This window comes from Mya arenaria, chromosome 13 (assembly GCF_026914265.1).
Source record: "Mya arenaria isolate MELC-2E11 chromosome 13, ASM2691426v1".
NCBI lineage: Eukaryota > Metazoa > Mollusca > Bivalvia > Myida > Myidae > Mya > Mya arenaria.
In genome coordinates this window covers 9,598,818-9,619,326 of record NC_069134.1, presented here as the reverse complement: position 1 = coordinate 9,619,326, position 20,509 = coordinate 9,598,818, and the positions used below count along the sequence as shown (strand labels likewise).

At 39.8% G+C, this 20,509-nt stretch overlaps 1 protein-coding gene across 10 annotated transcripts in view; it reads left to right on the top strand.

The window, feature by feature from the left end:
* The window catches only part of LOC128214151 (cAMP-specific 3',5'-cyclic phosphodiesterase 4C-like), a 406,322-nt gene that overhangs the window by 193,399 nt on the left and 192,414 nt on the right, over positions 1-20,509 (top strand). Inside the window, exon 1 of one of the 10 annotated variants that reach the window (XM_052920461.1) lies at positions 12,302-12,534. The exons of the other annotated variants lie outside the window; for them this stretch is intronic. Coding sequence (XP_052776421.1) covers positions 12,419-12,534 — 116 coding nt within the window. The 5' untranslated portion in view covers positions 12,302-12,418. Of the gene's footprint in view, positions 1-12,301; positions 12,535-20,509 lie in introns of those variants that run through there. 10 annotated transcript variants of the gene reach the window in all.

The window sequence follows — 20,509 nt, the reverse complement described above, 5'->3', positions numbered from 1 at the left end:
AAAGTGTTCAGGAAATGTTTTAGAAATTAATTGTAAGTTGTGCTCTGGTTCAACCTTCTATATCCCTTGCTGTTGGTAATTGTTTGTTCACTTGTTAGTCTGTTCAGCTTCTGGTTTGTGATTTACTACCTGATTTTTTCACAGGCCTTGATCTAACTTGTTTATTATTATTGAGTGTTACGGTAATTTCATTGACAAATAATTGCTCCCTTTCAATGACATTTCAAAAAGGAATGGAGGGTGGCAATGCAATGTTTCATCACTGGAAATTTCTAAGAAAATAAGCAGCAAAGTATGTGCACACATATTTGATAAATTTCTGTTTTCAGAATCAGCACATTCCACTTTTTTCCTTTTGATTGTCCAGTAAAACATGGTTACACTGGCTGGAGCCATCTGTCTTGTCCTGTAGAACATGGTGAAACCGCACCGGCTGGAGCCAGCTCTCTTGTCCAGTGAAAAATGGTGACCTGGCTGTAGCCAGCTGTCTTGGCCAGTTGAACATGGTGACACAGGCTGGAGCCAGCTCTCTTGTCCAGTGAAAAATGGTGACACAGGCTGGAGCCAGCTCTCTTGTCAAGTTGAGCATGGTGACACTGGCTGGAGCCAGCTCTCTTGCCAAGTTGAGCATGGTGACACAGGCTGGAGCCAGCTCTCTTGTCAAGTTGAGCATGGTGACCTGGCTGTAGTCAGCTGTGTTGCCCAGTTGAACATGGTGACACAGGCTGGAGCCAGCTGTCTTGTCAAGTTGAGCATGGTGACACTGGCTGGAGCCAGCTGTGTTGCCCAGTTGAACATGGTGACACAGGCTGGAGCCAACTGTCTTGTCCAGTTGAGCATGGTGACACAGGCTGGAGCCAGCTGTCTTGTCAAGTTGAGCATGGTGACACCGGCTGGAGCCAGCTGTCTTGCCAAGTTGAGCATGGTGACACCGGCTGGAGCCAGCTGTCTTGTCCAGTTGAGCATGGTGACACAGGCTGGAGCCAGCTGTGTTGCCCAGTTGAACATGGTGACACAGGCTGGAGCCAGCTGTCTTGTCAAGTTGAGCATGGTGACACAGGCTGGAGCCAGCTGTCTTGTCAAGTTGAGCATGGTGACACAGGCTGGAGCCAGCTGTCTTGCCAAGTTGAGCATGGTGACACAGGCTGGAGCCAGCTGTCTTGTCCAGTGGGGCATGGTGACACAGGCTGGAGCCAGCTGTCTTGTCCATTTGAACATGGTGAAACAGGCTGGAGCCAGCTGTGTTGCCCAGTTGAACATGGTGACACAGGCTGGAGCCAGCTGTATTGTCCAGTTAAACATGGTGACACAGGCTGGAGCCAGCTGTGTTGCCCAGTTGAACATGGTGACTCAGACTGGAGCCAGCTGTCTTGCCAAGTTGAACATGGTGACACAGGCTGGAGCCAGCTCTCTTGTCCAGTGAAAAATGGTGACCTGGCTGTAGTCAGCCGTGTTGCCCAGTTGAACATGGTGACACAGGCTGGAGCCAGCTGTCTTGCCAAGTTGAGCATGGTGACACCGGCTGCCGCCAGCTGTCTTGTCAAGTTGAACATGGTGACACAGGCTGGAGCCAGCTGTCTTGTCAAGTTGAGCATGGTGACACAGGCTGGAGCCAGCTGTCTTGCCAAGTTGAGCATGGTGACACAGGCTGGAGCCAGCTGTCTTGCCAAGTTGAGCATGGTGACACAGGCTGGAGCCAGCTGTCTTGCCAAGTTGAGCATGGTGACACAGGCTGGAGCCAGCTGTCTTGTCAAGTTGAGCATGGTGACACAGGCTGGAGCCAGCTGTCTTGCCAAGTTGAGCATGGTGACACAGGCTGGAGCCAGCTGTCTTGCCAAGTTGAGCATGGTGACACAGGCTGGAGCCAGCTGTCTTGTCAAGTTGAGCATGGTGACACAGGCTGGAGCCAGCTGTCTTGCCAAGTTGAGCATGGTGACACAGGCTGGAGCCAGCTATCTTGCCAAGTTGAGCATGGTGACACAGGCTGGAGCCAGCTGTCTTGCCAAGTTGAACATGGTGACACAGGCTGGAGCCAGCTGTCTTGTCAAGTTGAGCATGGTGACACAGGCTGGAGCCAGCTGTGTTGTCCAGTTGAACATGGTGACACCATCTGGAGCCAGCTGTCTTGGCCAGTGGAGCATGGTGACACCAGCTAGAGCCAGCTGTCTTGTCCAGTTGAACATGGTGACACCGGCTGGCGCCAGCTGTCTTGTCCAGTGGAGCATGGTGATACTGGCTAGAGCCAGCTGTCTTGTGCAGTTGAACATGGTGACACCGTCTGGAGCCAGCTGTCTTGGCTAGTGGAGCATGGTGACACCAGCTAGAGCCAGCTGTCTTGTCCAGTTGAACATGGTGACACCGTCTGGAGCCAGCTGTCTTGTCCAGTGGAGGATATTGACACCAGCTGGAGCCAGCTGTCTTGTCCAGTTGAACATGGTGACACAGGCTTGAGCCAGCTGTCTTGCCAAGTTGAGCATGGTGACACCAGCTGGAGCCAGCTGTCTTGTCCAGTGGGGCATGGTGACACCGGCTGGAGCCAGCTGTCTTGTCCAGTGGAACATGGTGACACCAGCTGGAGCCAGCTGTCTTGTCCAGTAGAGCATGGTGACACCGGCTGGAGCCAGCTGTCTTGTCCAGTGGAGCATGGTGACACCAGCTGGAGCAAGCTGTCTTGTCCAGTGGAGCATGGTGACACCGGCTGGAGCCAGCTGTCTTGTCCAGTGGAGCATGGTGTGAGCACCGGCTGGAGCCAGCTGTCTTGTCCAGTGGAACATGGTGACATCAGCTAGAGCCAGTGGTCTAGTCCAGTGGAACATGGTGACGCCGGCTGGAGCCAGTTGTCTTGTCTAGTGAAACATGGTGACATCGGCTAGAGTCAGGCTTTTAGTCTAGTGGAACATGGTGACGCCGGCTGGAGCCTGGTGTCTTGTCTAGTGGAACATGGTGACATCGGATGAAGCCAGGCGTCTAGTGCAGTTGAACATGGTGACACTGGCTGCAGCCAGTTGTCTTGTCCAGTGGAACATGGTGACGTCGGCTGGAGCCAGTTGTCTTGTCCAGTGGAACATGGTGACGCCGACTGGAGCGAGCTGTCTTGTCCTGGAACATGGTGACACCTGCTGGAGCTAGCTATCTTGCCCAATGGAACATGGTGACATCAGCTGGAGCCAGTTGTCTTTTCCATCGGAACATGGTGTCACCAGCTGTAGCGAGGCATCAGCGAGCTGTCTTGTCCAGTGGAACATGGTGACACCGTCTGGAGCCAGCTGTCTTGGCTAGTGGAGCATGGTGACACCAGCTAGAGCCAGCTGTCTTGTCCAGTTGAACATTGTGACACCGTCTGGAGCCAGCTGTCTTGTCCAGTGGAACATAGTGTCATCAGCTGGAGCCAGCAGTCTTGTCCAGTGGAACATGGTGTCATCAGCTGGAGCCAGCAGTCTTGTCCAGTGGAACATGGTGTCGCTGGCTTGAGCAAGCTGTCTTGTCCAGTGGAGCATGGTGACACCGTCTGGAGCCAGCTGTCTTGTCCAGTGGAGCATGGTGACACCGTCTGGAGCCAGCTGTCTTGTCCAGTGGAACATGGTGTCATCAGCTAGAGCCAGCAGTCTTGTCCAGTGGAACATGGTGTCGCTGGCTTGAGCAAGCTGTCTTGTCTGGGAACATAGTGACACCAGCTGGAGCCAGCTGTCTTGACTATTGGAACATGGTGACACCAGCTGGCGCCAGCTGTCTCATTCTGGAATATGGTGACATTGGCTGGAGCCAGCTGTCTTTTCCTGGAACATTGTGACACCAGCTGGATCCAGCTGTCTTGTCTTGGAACATGTTGATACCAGCTGGAGACAGCTGTCTCATCCTGGAACATGGTGACACTGGCTGGAGCCACCTGTCTTGTCCAGTGGAACATTGTGACACCAGCTGGATCCAGCTGTCTTGTATTGGAACATGGTGACACCAGCTGGCGCTAGCTGTCTCATTCTGGAACATGGTGACATTGGCTGGAGCCAGCTGTCTTTTCCTGGAACATTGTGACACCAGCTGGATCCAGCTGCCTTGTCTTGGAACATGTTGATACCAGCTGGAGACAGCTGTCTCATCCTGGAACATGGTGACACTGGCTGGAGCCAGCTGTCTTGACAAGTGGAACATGGTGACACCTGCTGGAGCCACCTGTCTTGTCCAATGGAACATGGTGACACTTGTCCCTTTGAAGATGGTGGCACCAGCTTGAGCTAGCTAGCCATTTTTTAAAATAATAGGAGAATGTTCCGTGAAATGAATTACTTATAAACAAGCTTTTTTGAAGTTTAAATCCTTGACAATATGGTAAACTGTGACTTAGTTACACCACTTCCCTCATGCCTGAAAGTATACAAATATCTTCAGACTTGTGTGGATTTCAATAAATCAGAAGTTGGTGCAGTGACTGTTTTTATTGACGTAATTGAATGACTGCAAGACACTTTAAGTGAATGATGAATAACTACAGGATGGGTTCTTGAGTCTTATCCTCCTTATAAGGTTCCTTCCATTGCCATGGGAGTGTAAATTACTTGGAAGCTAAATTTTGTCCCAAACAAAGATTGTCCCACACAGGATGGACATTATTCAGACATCATTAGGAGAATTGGTGATGAAAAGGTAGCAGAAATGTCCATGAATGAAAGGCGAAGATTATGGAAATATTTGCTAGGAAAAGTGAGATGTGGTTTGTCTTGACTTGATGCACATAACCTCGGAACATTGTCTGGGATTGGAAACTTGTTTATGCCTTTTTATGGTCATATTTTATTTAAACTCACGACAGCTGAAGGTGGATGAATTAACTTCAACATCTAAACAGTGATAGTTTCATTTTATTATTATCAGTGTACTGAATAATTGTTGTTTTATTAATATCAGTGACCTTAGTAATTGTCCTTTTTATTAATATCAGTAACATTAGTATGTGTCATTTTATTAATATCAGTGACCTTAGTAATTGTCCCTTTATTAATATCAGTGACCTTAGTAATTGTCCTTTTATTAATATCAGTGACATTAGTAATTGTCATTTTATTAATATCAGTGACCTTAGTATGTGTCATTTTATTAATATCAGTGACCTTAGTATGTGTCATTTTATTAATATCAGTGACCTTAGTATGTGTCATTTTATTAATATCAGTGACCTTAGTAATTGGCATTTTATTAATATCAGTGACCTTAGTAATTGGCATTTTATTAATATCAGTGACATTAGTAATTGTCATTTTATTAATATCAGTGACCTTAGTAATTGGCATTTTATTAATATCAGTGACATTAGTAATTGTCATTTTATTAATATCAGTGACATTAGTATGTGTCATTTTATTAATATCAGTGACATTAGTAATTGTCATTTTATTAATATCAGTGACATTAGTAATTGTCATTTTATTAATATCAGTGACATTGGTATGTGTCATTTTATTAATATCAGTGACCTTAGTAATTGTCATTTTATTAATATCAGTGACCTTAGTAATTGTCCTTTTTATTAATATCAGTGACCTTAGTAATTGTCATTTTATTAATATCAGTGACCTTAGTATGTGTCATTTTATTAATATCAGTGACATTAGTATGTGTCATTTTATTAATATCAGTGACAATAGTAATTGTCATTTTATTAATATCAGTGACATTAGTATGTGTCATTTTATCAATATCAGTGACCGTAGTAATTGTCATTTTATTAATATCAGTGACCTTAGTATGTGTCATTTTATTAATATCAGTGACCTTAGTATGTGTCATTTTATTAATATCAGTGACCTTAGTAATTGTCATTTTATTAATATCAGTGACATTAGTATGTGTCATTTTATTAATATCAGTGACAATAGTAATTGTCATTTTATTAATATCAGTGACATTAGTATGTGTCATTTTATCAATATCAGTGACCGTAGTAATTGTCATTTTATTAATATCAGTGACCTTAGTATGTGTCATTTTATTAATATCAGTGACCTTAGTATGTGTCATTTTATTAATATCAGTGACCTTAGTAATTGTCATTTTATTAATATCAGTGACATTAATAATTGTGATCTTATCAATATCATTAGTAAGTTTCATTTTATTAATACCAGTGACATTAGTATGTGTCAATTTATTCATAGCAGTTACCTTAGTAATTGTCATTTATAAATATCAGTGACATTACTATGTGTCATTGTACCCCCGACAAACGAAGTTTGAAGTGGGTATATTGGAGTCACCCTGTGGTCAGTCGGTCGGTCAGTTGGTTGGTTTGTCGGTCGGTCCGTTGCAATTTACCTTGTCCGGGGCATAACTTAAAAACTACTGGATGGAATTGGATTAAACTTCATACAATGATAGAGCATAACAGGAGGAAGTGCAGTTTACAATAACCATAACTCTATTCTTGCTTATTACTGAGTTATTGCCCTTTGTTACTTTTTTTGTCCGGAGTATAACTTGAAAAGTACTGGATGGAATTCATTGGAACTTCATACAATGGTAAAACACAATGAGAGGAAGTGCAGTGTTCAAGAACCATACTTTAGCTAATTACTGAGTAATTGCCCTTTGTTTTTGATTTTTGCTGTCAAACTTTTTTCCAGACATACACTTGCAAACTACTAGTTTTATTTATATTTGTGACATTAAAGTTATTGTCATTTAATTAATATCAGTGACATAATATTGAATGATATGTTTCTTCAGATTTAAATCTAAAATAAGGGAACTTGACAGACTTAACATTTACTATTGTTAAAAGTTCAAGGCTGTTTCTGCTGTGGATTCCATCTTCATTTAAGACATATGATTTGAAAACTCTAACCAGAACAGATAGAATTTAGATAGTACTATTTTTTTCTAATTATGAACATCAAAGATAAAATTCCTACTGTCTGCAAACTGTCTGCCAATATAAGCAAGAAGGAGATTGAAATCTATGAACTAAGTTCTATTGCAGAAGATGTATACTATGTTCCAAGAGATTACTGGATGTCTTAACTTTGTTTAAACATTATCATTGTGATTTATTGTTTTTTCGGTTGTGTTTTCTCTCTGGACCTTACACGTACTGACTCACTCCCTGTAACAAGTTCATAACAATTCTTTTTGGGTGATGAGTTTTAAGGCCTGATTGAATAACTGTACATTTTCTAACCTCCCTTTCAGCTTGAATACATCATATATAATATTTTTTATGTGTTTTTATGCCCCCACAAAGTGGCGGCATATAGGGTTGCCCTTGTCCGTACGTACGTCTGTCCGTACGTACGTACGTCCGTACGTACGTACGTCCCGAAGATTGTTTCCGATCTAATTCTTGAAAACCGTTTGTCCAATCCTCACCAAACTTTAAACACATGTTTGTGACCATAATATCTTGATCAAGTTCGATAGTCATGGAAATCGCTTTTGTCATTTAGGAGTTACGGCCCTTTATTTGCAAAAAAAGACTTGAAAAATACGTCCCGAAGATTGTTTCCGATCTAATTCTTGAAAACTGTTTGTCCAATCCTCACCAAACTTTAAACACATGTTTGTGACCATAATATCTTGATCAAGTTCGATAGTCATGGAAATCGCTTTAGTCATTTAGGAGTTACGGCCCTTTTTTGCCAAAAATACTTCAAAAATCATTATGGCTTATTTTCTGTGACAAAAAACCGAAGTGGGGGCATCCGTGTCCTATGGACACATTTCTAGTTCAAAATTGTTTTCTTCTAACATTCACAAAAAACTAAAATTTGCACTCCACAAATAACCTTGGGTTGCTAAAATGCAATGAAAACTACAGAGACTGCTTTAATTCATAAATAACAAACATTGCCAAGCATTGGTAAGCAAAATGTGTTGAAAATGACAACCAGCATTGTCATACAAATGGAATTACACCTGGAGTATCTTCTTGGAAATTGGCATTCAGTATTGTGTTGAAATTGCACGTGGTGCCTTTGAGTTGACAACCAGCTTTGTCTTGGAGTTGACTACCAGCTTTGCCTTGGAGTTGACAACCAGCTTTGCCTTGGAGTTGACTACCAGCTTTGCCTTGGAGTTGACAACCAGCTTTGCCTTGGAGTTGACTACCAGCTTTGCCTTGGAGTTGACAACCAGCTTTGCCTTGGAGTTGACTACCAGCTTTGCCTTGGAGTTGACAACCAGCTTTGCCTTGGAGTTGACTACCAGCTTTGCCTTGGAGTTGACTACCAGCTTTGCCTTGGAGTTGACAACCAGCTTTAAGTCTTGAATTTGGAACCAATAATGTATTGAAGTTTGCAAACAACAATGTTTTAAGAATTTTCTGAACAAGAAATTGCAGTTTTTGTATAGCATATATTCTAGCCAACCAAAAGAGAGGATGTATGATATGATGATCGAGAAATTGGATGATATAAGATTGTACAGCTATTATCAGTCTGTTCTCTTGAATGTTTTATGTAAAGTCACAAAGGGCAGAATTTAAGCACCGATCCACACACAGATGCAAAATGAATAAGAAAACATTCATTCACATAAAACGGTGTTAATGTACCCAGTACATTTTAACGCTATATATATATCTCTCTATAAACTATTAAGCTTCCATATTCTAAAAGCATTGATCATTACATATATCAGAATCCAAGTATCCAGCTATTTTACACAATGTCCTGCGATAGTGATAAATGCTACCAATTAATACACAAATCCTACGTCATCGTCTTGATCGGGTTACTGTATTTGTCAGTTAAAGGCAGACTTTTCCGTGCCAATCCATAGTTACATTTCATTATTTGGATATTGAGAAAAGAAGTGCAATACCATTTAATGATGTTTTGTCTATTTTGCAGTATTAGTTTTCATGCTATGTCCTATTAGAGCTCCCTTGGGCTTTTTATTTTATATTGGAAAAGATCATTATCATTTCCATGATTATTTTGCTCCTATGTCTCATGTTTGAAGATACTTGGTGCAGTAACCAAGTGTTAGTTAATTATGTTATTCATTACTATATGAATTGCAATGCATATCGAGATATAAAGATATGACTTGAAGTAATTATCTTAATTGAGTTACATTGATATAAAGTTTGTTATATGTATGAAATTATTGCCATAAATGAAAGATTTTCATGCTCTGAGTGTTTTGGAATGAAATAAAAATCTTTCGTGTAATTCAATTTAATGCTATTATTTAAATTATTCACTGTTGTGCTTGTAGGGATTTTCTGGAATTATTTTGCTCAGAACAGTATGAAGCTTATGGGTTTCAGGGAAATAGTCTTTCAAATTTAACCATGAAGCATTCAGGAAGTTCAAAAGTATTCACATGCAGTCATTTGCTGGTGTTGACAACCTGATGGGCGGTGTGAAAGGTAGTTGATGCATTCTCTCCCATCCTCAGTAAATACCCCTTTACTTTCTGAACCTTTAACTGCATCCAGTTTTGTTGCTCGGATTTGTTATTATTTTGAGGATCTCATTATTTTCCAGTACATTCATTCATTCATTTAAAGCTATGCTTGAACTATTTCCATTGGTATTGTTTTGTATTTAAAAAATGGATTGTTACCACGGTAATGCTATTGTTTTGGGATCTTTTCTAAATTTTGCTGCAATTTAGTAGTAGGGCTCATGGGTTCAAGTGCTTGGAGTCAAACAAAAGTTGGCATTACCCTTTCCAACAGCCACCTCATGATTGTTCATTTTCCTTGTAAATGTAAATAAAGAGGGTCTATGAGTCTGAATTTAAAAAAAGCATGTACATTTGTTTTTATCTGACTTTAAAACTTTCCTTTTGGGTGACTTAAGGGTAAATGTTTCCATTTGGATGACTTTAAGGGATAAGTTTCCTTCTGGCCTGAAATTTAGGGGACCTGGCATTAGGGCAAATATTTCCTGTGACCCTGAAATTTTTTGGACATTGCTTTAGAGAAAATGTTTTCTTTGGCCTTTTGGTCTGGATTGAGGGGAAATGTTTCCTTTTGGTCTGGCTTTAGGGGAAATGTTTCTTTTTGGTCTGGATTTAATGGTAGTGTTTTCTTTTGGTCTGGATTTAGGGGAAATGTTTCCTTTTGGTCTGGATTTAGAAAAAATGTTTCCTTTTGGTCTGGCTTTAGGGGAAATGTTTCCTTTTGGTCTGGCTTTAGGGGAACTGTTTCCTTTTGGTCTGGATTTAGAAAAAAATGTTTCCTTTATGTCTGGCTTTAGGGGAACTGTTTCCTTTTGGTCTGGCTTTAGGTGAAATGTTTCTTTTTGGTCTGGATTTAGGGGTAATATGTTCTTTTGGTCTGGATTTAGGGGAAATGTTTCCTTTTGGTCTGGATTTAGGAGAAATGTTTCCTTTTGGTCTGGCTTTAGGGACAATGTTTCTTTTTGGTCTGGCTTTAGGGGAAATGTTTCTTTTTGGTCTGGCTTTTGGGGACGTGGGTTAAGGGAAAATGTTCACTTTGGGCCTGAAACTTAGGGATATCAGCTTTCGGGGAAATGTTTCATTTTGGCCAGTTTTAGGGGATATATTTCTTTTTGGTCTGGCTTTCCGAGAAATGTTTCCTTTTGGCTTGCTTTCAGGGAAATGTTTCCTTTTTCTTGCTTTCGGGGAAATGTTTCCTTTTTCTTGCTTTCGGGGAAATGTTTCCTTTTGGCAGGCTTTAGGGGAAATGTTTCCTTTTAGGTTGCTTTAGGGGAAATGTTTCCTTTTGGGTTGCTTTCGGGGAAATGTTTCCTTTTGGCAGGCTTTAGGGGAAATATTTCCTTTTGGGTTGCTTTAGGTGAAATGTTTCCTTTTGGCAGGCTTTCGGGGAAATGTTTCCTTTTGACTTGCTTTCGGGGAAATGTTTCCTTTTGGCAGGATTTCGGGGAAATGTTTCCTTTTTTCTTGCTTTAGGTGAAATGTTTCCTTTTGGCAGGCTTTAGGGGAAATATTTCCTTTTGGCTTGCTTTAGGTGAAATGTTTCCTTTTGGCAGGCTTTCGGGGAAATGTTTCCTTTTGGCAGGCTTTAGGGGAAATATTTCCTTTTTTCTTGCTTTAGGTGAAATGTTTCCTTTTGGCTTGCTTTCGGGGAAATGTTTCCTTTTGACTTGCTTTCAGGGAAATGTTTCCTTTTTTCTTGCTTTAGGTGAAATGTTTCCTTTTGGCTTGCTTTCGGGGAAATGTTTCCTTTTGGCTTGCTTTCAGGGAAATGTTTCCTTTTTTCTTGCTTTAGGTGAAATGTTTCCTTTTGGCTTGCTTTCGGGGAAATGTTTCCTTTTGACTTGCTTTCGGGGAAATGTTTCCTTTTTGCAGGCTTTCGGGGAAATGTTTCCTTTTTTCTTGCTTTAGGTGAAATGTTTCCTTTTGGCAGGCTTTCGGGGAAATGTTTCCTTTTGGCTTGCTTTAGGTGAAATGTTTCCTTTTGGCAGGCTTTCGGGGAAATGTTTCCTTTTGGCAGGCTTTAGGGGAAATATTTCCTTTTGACTTGCTTTCGGGGAAATGTTTCCTTTTGGCTTGCTTTCGGGGAAATGTTTCCTTTTTGCAGGCTTTCGGGGAAATGTTTCCTTTTGGCTTGCTTTAGGTGAAATGTTTCCTTTTGGCAGGCTTTCGGGGAAATGTTTCCTTTTGACTTGCTTTAGGTGAAATGTTTCCTTTTTGCAGGCTTTCGGGGAAATGTTTCCTTTTTTCTTGCTTTAGGTGAAATGTTTCCTTTTGGCAGGCTTTCGGGGAAATGTTTCCTTTTGGCTTGCTTTAGGTGAAATGTTTCCTTTTGGCAGGCTTTCGGGGAAATGTTTCCTTTTGGCAGGCTTTAGGGGAAATATTTCCTTTTGACTTGCTTTCGGGGAAATGTTTCCTTTTGACTTGCTTTCGAGGAAATGTTTCCTTTTGGCTTGCTTTCGGGGAAATGTTTCCTTTGGCAGGCTTTAGGGGAAATGTTTCCTTTTGGCAGGCTTTCGAGGAAATGTTTTCCTTGGCTTGCTTTCGTGGGAAATGTTGCCTTTTGGCTTGTTTTAGCAGAAATGTTTCTATTTGGCAGGATTTAGGGGAAACATTTTCATTTTGCAGGCTTTTAAGGGATAAATGTTTACTTTTTGCTGGTCTAGGGGAAATGTTTCCTTCTTGCTGGTTTAGGGGTAATGTTTTCTTTTGGCCTGGCTTTAGGAGAAATGTTTCCTTTTGGTTGGCGGAAGGGAAAATGTTTCTGGAATGAAAGTGCAGTGGGGTTTATTGGATTATTTAGGTTTAAGAATCCCAGTGAAAGTCAGTTTTCAATGTTGGTCTTAATGTATTGGAAGTGTTTAAGAAGAATCCTACAAGAATTGGATTATACTCTGCTGTTTATTGGATCTACCTGCAGAAAAAGTGCATTTGTGTTAGTGAGTTGGGTACCAAAGAATGGGAATTCACTTGAACGTGAGATTTGGCACGGGGGCTCGTGCGTGTTTCTCATGAGACTGTCATGGGGGTGGAAGTGAGCCCCTTCCCCCACCAACAGTACAACATGGCAGCTAACGCAGTGTATAGAAAGTTTAAGAAAATGGGACTAATTCCGAAAAAGCGGAAGAAAACTACCAGGTAAGTGATTACAATGCTTCAACGTTGTGTTTGAAATATTCCATAGATGTAATATGTTTTGGCTAAAAGTAATGGGTTATGAATGCAAATACATTAACAGGTAAAACATTTGAGTGGGGAATGTTAACATGTCATTGACAGGAAGAGGATAACAGGAAAAGCCATCTGTGTTCTCATCCTGAGAATGTTCTACTTCTTTTAAGAACACACACTTCCGGTGAACACTTGACCCCAGACACACAGGGTTTTTTTTAAAATAAAATGTATAAGGAAATGTCTCAACTTCTCGTGAAGTTATCAGGTATAAGAAAATGTCTCAACTTCTTGTGAAGTTATCAGGTATAAGGAAATGTCTCAACTTCTCGTGAAGTTACCAGAAATGTCTCAACTCTTCGTGAAGTTATCAGAAATGTTTCAACTCTTCGTGAAGTTATCAGAAATGTCTCAACTTCTCGTGAAGTTATCAGGTATAAGGAAATGTCTCAACTTCACGTGAAGTTATCAGAAATGTCTCAACTCTTCTTGAAGTTATCAGGGATAAGGAAATGTCTCAACTTCTCGTGAAGTTATCAGGTATAAGGAAATATGTCTCAACTTCCCATGAAGTTATCAGGTATAAGGAAATGTCTCAACTTCTCATGAAGTTATCAGGTATAAGGAAATGTCTCAACTTCACGTGAAGTGATCAGGCATAAGGAAATGTCTCAACTTCTCGTGAAGTTATCAGAAATGTCTCAACTCTTCTTGAAGTTATCAGGGATAAGGAAATGTCTCAACTTCTCGTGAAGTTATCAGGTATAAGGAAATATGTCTCAACTTCCCATGAAGTTATCAGGCATAAGGAAATGTCTCAACTTCCCATGAAGTTATCAGGCATAAAGAAATGTCTCAACTTCCCATGAAGTTATCAGGCATAAGGAAATGTCTCAACTTCCCATGAAGTTATCAGGCATAAGGAAATGTCTCAACTTCTCGTGAAGTTATCAGGTATAAGGAAATGTCTCAACTCTTCATGAAGTGATCAGGCATAAGGAAATGTCTCAACTTCCCGTGAAGTGATCAGGCATAAGGAAATGTCTCAACTTCCCGTGAAGTGATCAGGCATAAGGAAATGTCTCAACTCTTCATGAAGTTATCAGACATAAGGAAATGTCCCAACTTCCCGTGAAGTGATCAGGCATAAGGAAATGTCCCAACTTCCCGTGAAGTGATCAGGCATATGGAAATGTCCCAACTACTCGTGAAGTGATCAGGCATAAGGAAATGTCTCAACTTCCTGTGAAGTGATCAGGCATAAGGAAATGTCTCAACTTCCCGTGAAGTGATCAGGCATAAGGAAATGTCTCAACTTCCCGTGAAGTGATCAGGCATAAGGAAATGTCTCAACTTCCCGTGAAGTGATCAGGCATAAGGAAATGTCTCAACTTCCCATGAAATTATCAGGCATAAGGAAATGTCTCAACTTCCCATGAAGTTATCAGAAATGTCTCAACTCTTTATGAAGTTATCAGGTATAAGGAAATGTCTCAACTTCTCGTGAAGTTATCAGGCATAAAGAAATGTCTCAACTTCCCATGAAGTTATCAGGCATAAAGAAATGTCTCAACTTCCCATGAAGTTATCAGGTATAAGGAAATGTCTCAACTTCCCATGAAGTTATCAGGCATAAGGAAATGTCTCAACTCTTCATGAAGTTATCAGGTATAAGGAAATGTCTCAACTTCTCATAAAGTTATCAGGTATAAGGAAATGTCTCAACTTCCCATGAAATTATCAGGCATAAGGAAATGTCTCAACTTCCCATGAAGTTATCAGGCATAAGGAAATGTCTCAACTCTTCATGAAGTTATCAGGCATAAGGAAATGTCTCAACTTCTCGTGAAGTTATCAGGTATAAGGAAATGTCTCAACTCTTCATGAAGTTATCAGGTATAAGGAAATGTCTCAACTTCTCGTGAAGTTATCAGGTATAAGGAAATGTCTCAACTCTTCATGAAGTTATCAGGCATAAGGAAATGTCTCAATTTCTCGTGAAGGTATCAGGTATAAGGAAATGTCTCTACTCTTCATGAAGTTATCAGGTATAAGGAAATGTCTCAGCTTCTTGTGAAGTTATCAGAAATGTCCCAACTCTTCATTAAGTTATCAGGTATAAGGAAATGTCTCAACTTCTCGTGAAGTTATCAGGTATAAGGAAATGTCTCAACTCTTCATGAAGTTATCAGGTATAAGGAAATGTCTCAACTTCCCATTAAGTTATCAGGCATAAGGAAATGTCTCAACTTCTCGTGAAGTTATCAGGTATAAGGAAATGTCTCAACTTCTCGTGAAGTTATCAGGTATAAGGAAATGTCTCAACTTCTCGTGAAGTTATCAGAAATGTCTCAACTCTTCGTGAAGTTATCAGGCATAAGGAAATGTCTCAACTTCTCGTGAAGTTATCAGGTATAAGGAAATGTCTCAACTTCTCGTGAAGTTATCAGGCATAAGGAAATGTCTCAACTTCTCGTGAAGTTATCAGGTATAAGGAAATGTCTCAACTCTTCATGAAGTTATCAGGCATAAGGAAATGTCTCAACTTCTCGTGAAGTTATCAGGTATAAGGAAATGTCTCAACTTCTCGTGAAGTTATCAGAAATGTCTCACAGTTTCAAAGCTGGCTTAATTATTTTAATGTTATTTAGTGTATGCACTTACTTGTGAACCAATGAGAATTGAGTATGATTTGAATTTCCGCCTGTTTAAATTCCATGGAATGCTTTGATCATCAGTGATATCTTGTAGAAAGAATTTGACTGATATAGCATTTGAACATTCTGAAGATGTGAAGTAAATCAACATCGTAATGACTTTTGAAATTCAAGGAAGTTTCCATTAATCGCAAACAGTACACATCTGTGTGCAACTTCTTACACTTCATACAGTGCATCAAACTAATGAGTTCTTAGGTTCTTATTACTGTGTGTATTAAGTATTTTGTAAATGGCATTATAACTTACAGGAAACTAGTCTGGCAAACAATCAAGCTGTTGTCATAAAAGCCAATTATTAATAAGTTCCTAAACACTGAAAGCTTAAACACTTAGCACTAAGAAATGCATTTTAGTTAGGAATGACAGTATTTAAAGGTCAGCTGTTAAGGTAATATCTTATACTCAGCAACAAAAGGAAGTATACAGTTTTATATATCCATTAATTTTCATTCTGGTTAAATGTTGTCTTGAGGGCGTATTTATATAATCGAGGCTGTCCATATTTATTCTTAACAGCAATTTTTCATTCCATTTAAAGAATGTTTTGAGGGCGTAATTTCTAATTATGAGGCTGTCCATATTCATTGTTAACGGGGAATTTCCATTTTTCTTAAACATGCTTTGTAATGATTTTGTCCAAAAAAAAATTCTATTTGATTTGGATGATTTTTCTGTCAAAGATAATATTTTATTTATTTTTTTGGCTGGTAATACTTAAAGTGCCATTTATCCTGAAAATATCATTTAACTGCACTGGAATCAGTCTTCATGAGTTTTATTTCTTTGGCAATAAACATAAGGTGAAACTAATCAGGAATTGTGAGCAAAAGAATTATGTGATTTTGACAAAAATAAAGAGGACAGTAGAGGGATATGAATTTAAACCAACTGCAGATAACGCACTTATAATATACATTTGGTATTTTGCTGAAATAACCATTTTGCTTAAACAGCCATTGTACTTCTCCTACATTGTTGTAGAAATCTGAATGAAAATTTTGCTGGATAAATAAACAAAACAAATACTTATTTACCCATCCATGTTTAAAGCAGTCCACTGCAATGAAAAATAACCACCATATTTAAATATTTTATTTATAAGTACATTCATTAAAGGCCGTTTAATTATTTTGGGAAAATCAAAAATGTATATTGTTGTTGATATTGAGGTGTATTGATAAAATTATATTGACTCTCTGCATGTGCAAATTTTAGAAGTTAATAACATATTTTGTGTCTACATGCCTCTTAAAACAGATATACAAAAAACATTGAAAACACACAAAAAATATAGCTGTTCCATCTGGGTGTAGTGACGCAGAGAGAAGTGCTTCTGTGATAAAATTCCTGGTAGTGATCCTTTCAATGGCTTATCAGTCCTGTATATCACCTTTCCTGATTGCCACTTAACCCTCATTGTGATCACCAAAACCTTGCTGCAACTTGAACTTCTGTGGTGGATGTTTATTGTTATACTTTGTCTGTCAAGAAGAGCATAATATTTTTATGAAGTGTTTCAGTTGCATGGAGTGCTGAAAGAATTTTGAATAAATTTCAATTGACATGTGTCTCAAAATATTTAATTATATTTGTTATTCCATGTCCTTGCTTTAATGCCCTTGAATTTTCAACATTTGATTCAATGTCCCTTTAATTTTCCACATTTGTTTCCATGCCCTTGTATTTTCCACATTTGAGTTAATGTCCCTTGTATTTACCACTTGTTCCCATGCCCCTCATATTTTCAACGTTTGATTAAATGCCCCTTGTATTTTCCACATTATTTTTTTGTTTTCATGCCTTTTTACACTTGTGTGCGTTCCTTTGCGTTTTCACCATTTGCTGTCATGCCCTTAATTGTGTCTTCTACATTGGCTTTCATGCCCGTGAGTCTTCTACATTGGCTTTCATGCCTGTGTGTCTTCTACATTGGCTTTCATGCCCGTGTGTCTTCTACATTGGCTTTCATGCCCGTGTGTCTTCTACATTGGCTTTCATGCCCGTGTGTCTTCTACATTGGCTTTCACGCCTGTGTGTCTTCTACATTGGCTTTCATGCCCTTGTGTCTTCTACATTGGCTTTCATGCCCTTGTGTCTTCTACATTGGCTTTCATGCCCTTGTGTCTTCTACATTGGCTTTCATGCCTGTGTGTCTTCTACATTGGCTTTCATGCCAGTGAGTCTTCTACATTGGCTTTCAAGCCCGTGTGTCTTCTACATTGGCTTTCATGCCCGTGAGTCTTCTACATTGGCTTTCATGCCCTTGTGTCTTCTACATTGGCTTTCACGCCCTTGTGTCTTCTACATTGGCTTTCATGCCGTGTGTCTTCTACATTGGCTTTCATGCCCTTGTGTCTTCCACATTTGCTTTCATGCCCTTGTGTCTTCCACATATGCTTTCATGCCCTTGTGTCTTAATTTTCTACATTTGCTTTCATGCCCTTGTGTCTTCTACATTGGCTTTCATGCCCGTGAGTCTTCTACATTGGCTTTCATGCCCTTGTGTCTTCTACATTGGCTTTCATGCCGTGTGTCTTCTACATTGGCTTTCATGCCCGTGAGTCTTCTACATTGGCTTTCATGCCCTTGTGTCTTCTACATTTGCTTTCATGCCCGTGTGTCTTCTACATTGGCTTTCATGCCCGTGAGTCTTCTACATTGGCTTTCATGCCCTTGTGTCTTCTACATTGGCTTTCATGCCCTTGTGTCTTCTACATTGGCTTTCATGCCCTTGTGTCTTCTACATTGGCTTTCACGCCCTTGTGTCTTCTACATTGGCTTTCATGCCCTTGTGTCTTCTACATTGGCTTTCATGCCCTTGTGTCTTCTACATTGGCTTTCACGCCCTTGTGTCTTCTACATTGGCTTTCACGCCCTTGTGTCTTCTACATTGGCTTTCATGCCCTTGTGTCTTCTACATTGGCTTTCATGCCCTTGTGTCTTCTACATTGGCTTTCATGCCCGTGTGTCTTCTACATTGGCTTTCATGCCCTTGTGTCTTCTACATTGGCTTTCATGCCCTTGTGTCTTCTACATTGGCTTTCACGCCCTTGTGTCTTCTACATTGGCTTTCACGCCCTTGTGTCTTCTACATTGGCTTTCATGCCCTTGTGTCTTCTACATTGGCTTTCATGCCCTTGTGTCTTCTACATTGGCTTTCACGCCCTTGTGTCTTCTACATTGGCTTTCACGCCCTTGTGTCTTCTACATTGGCTTTCATGCCCGTGAGTCTTCTACATTGGCTTTCATGCCCTTGTGTCTTCTACATTGGCTTTCATGCCCTTGTGTCTTCTACATTGGCTTTCACGCCCTTGTGTCTTCTACATTGGCTTTCATGCCCTTGTGTCTTCCACATTTGCTTTCATGCCCTTGTGTCTTCCACATATGCTTTCATGCCCTTGTGTCTTAATTTTCTACATTTGCTTTCATGCCCTTGTGTCTTCTACATTGGCTTTCACGCCCTTGTGTCTTCTACATTGGCTTTCACGCCCTTGTGTCTTCTACATTGGCTTTCATGCCCGTGTGTCTTCTACATTGGCTTTCACGCCCTTGTGTCTTCTACATTGGCTTTCATGCCCTTGTGTCTTCTACATTGGCTTTCACGCCCGTGTGTCTTCTACATTGGCTTTCACGCCCTTGTGTCTTCTACATTGGCTTTCATGCCCTTGTGTCTTCTACATTGGCTTTCATGCCCTTGTGTCTTCTACATTGGCTTTCACGCCCTTGTGTCTTCTACATTGGCTTTCACGCCCTTGTGTCTTCTACATTTGCTGTCATAACCTTGACTTTTCTGCCTTTGTTGCCATGCACTTATCTTTTTATGCCCTTATGTAATGTATGTTGATGACATCTGCCCCTGGTTAAAACTAATAAATTGTTAATGTATGTGACATTAAAAGGTGTGAATAAAAGTACAAATTTGTGAGTAGCTTTTTGTATTGCAATTGTCCTATATTTGCATAATTATTCACTTTAACAATTATACCTTCAATTTTTTTCCTCTGTCAGAGATGCTATAATTCTTGGCCCTTACCACATCCTGCAAGGGCTCTAGTTTCTTTAAATGTCCTCTTTTTATCTATGATGGCATCTACTCTTTATATGCGATTGCTTCCCTTGTTTCTTCTTCATTTTGAATAGGATTGTCATCATTTGTTTGAATATCTTTGTTTAGTTTTTAGCTCGACTCTTCGAAGAATAGGTGGGCTATACTATTCGCCCCAGCGTCGGCGTCCGGTTAAAGTTTTAGGACAAGTTTGGATTTCCACTTATAAGTCCAATACCCTTCATTCAATTGACTTAATACTTCACACAGTTGTTCAGGGCCATCACATGATGAGGTTAGATAACTCCACATTATTCTTTACACAGATTATGGCCCCTGATTTAGGTTCAAGTTTTAGGGCAGGTTGGGATATTTATTAATTACTTCTATACCCTTTGTTCAATTGACTTAATACTTCACACAATTGTTCAGGGCCATCACCCAATGAGGTTACATAACTCCATATCCTTAATACAAGTTATGGCCCCTGATTGACTTAGGTTGAAGTTTTAGGCAAGTAAAAGTTAAGGGCAAGTTGGGATTTTAATAAAAATAAACTTCTATACCGTTCATTCAATGCACTTAATAAAATTCAAAATTATTTACGACCGTCTTACAACAAGAAACATAACTCCATTTTAACGCTAAATACAAATTATGGCCCTTGAATTTAAAAAAAAAAAATATTAAATTTCTTTTGAAAGGCATATTTGTAATATAATTCTTAACCACATTTCAATAATGGGAAATCAAGTTATTTGAATGACTTGTGTCATTGTTTGGGCTGGCTGGTGGGAGGGCAGCATCAAAGTCACCTTATGTATCGAATAATTTAAGTTAGGTTTGACATAAAGAGACCAAACTTGGTAATATTACATCGTTATTGTTCAAAGTGGCGTAGTTGAGCGCGCTGTCTTATGACTGCTCTTGTTGTTTATTTATTTTTTTATTTTTTTTCATTGATTGTATTTGTTTAGTTTTTCGTTTGTTTGAATATCATTGTTTAGTTTTTGTTTGTTTGAATATCATTGTTTAGTTTTCGTTTGTTTGAATGACTTTTTCTATGTTTTGCATAATTTTCCTCTTTTCTATCATTGACCCTATGTAGCAATCACTGTAATGCAGTTATGACAATATAAATTCCAGCCCCCATAATGACAAATGAATGCATAATGCA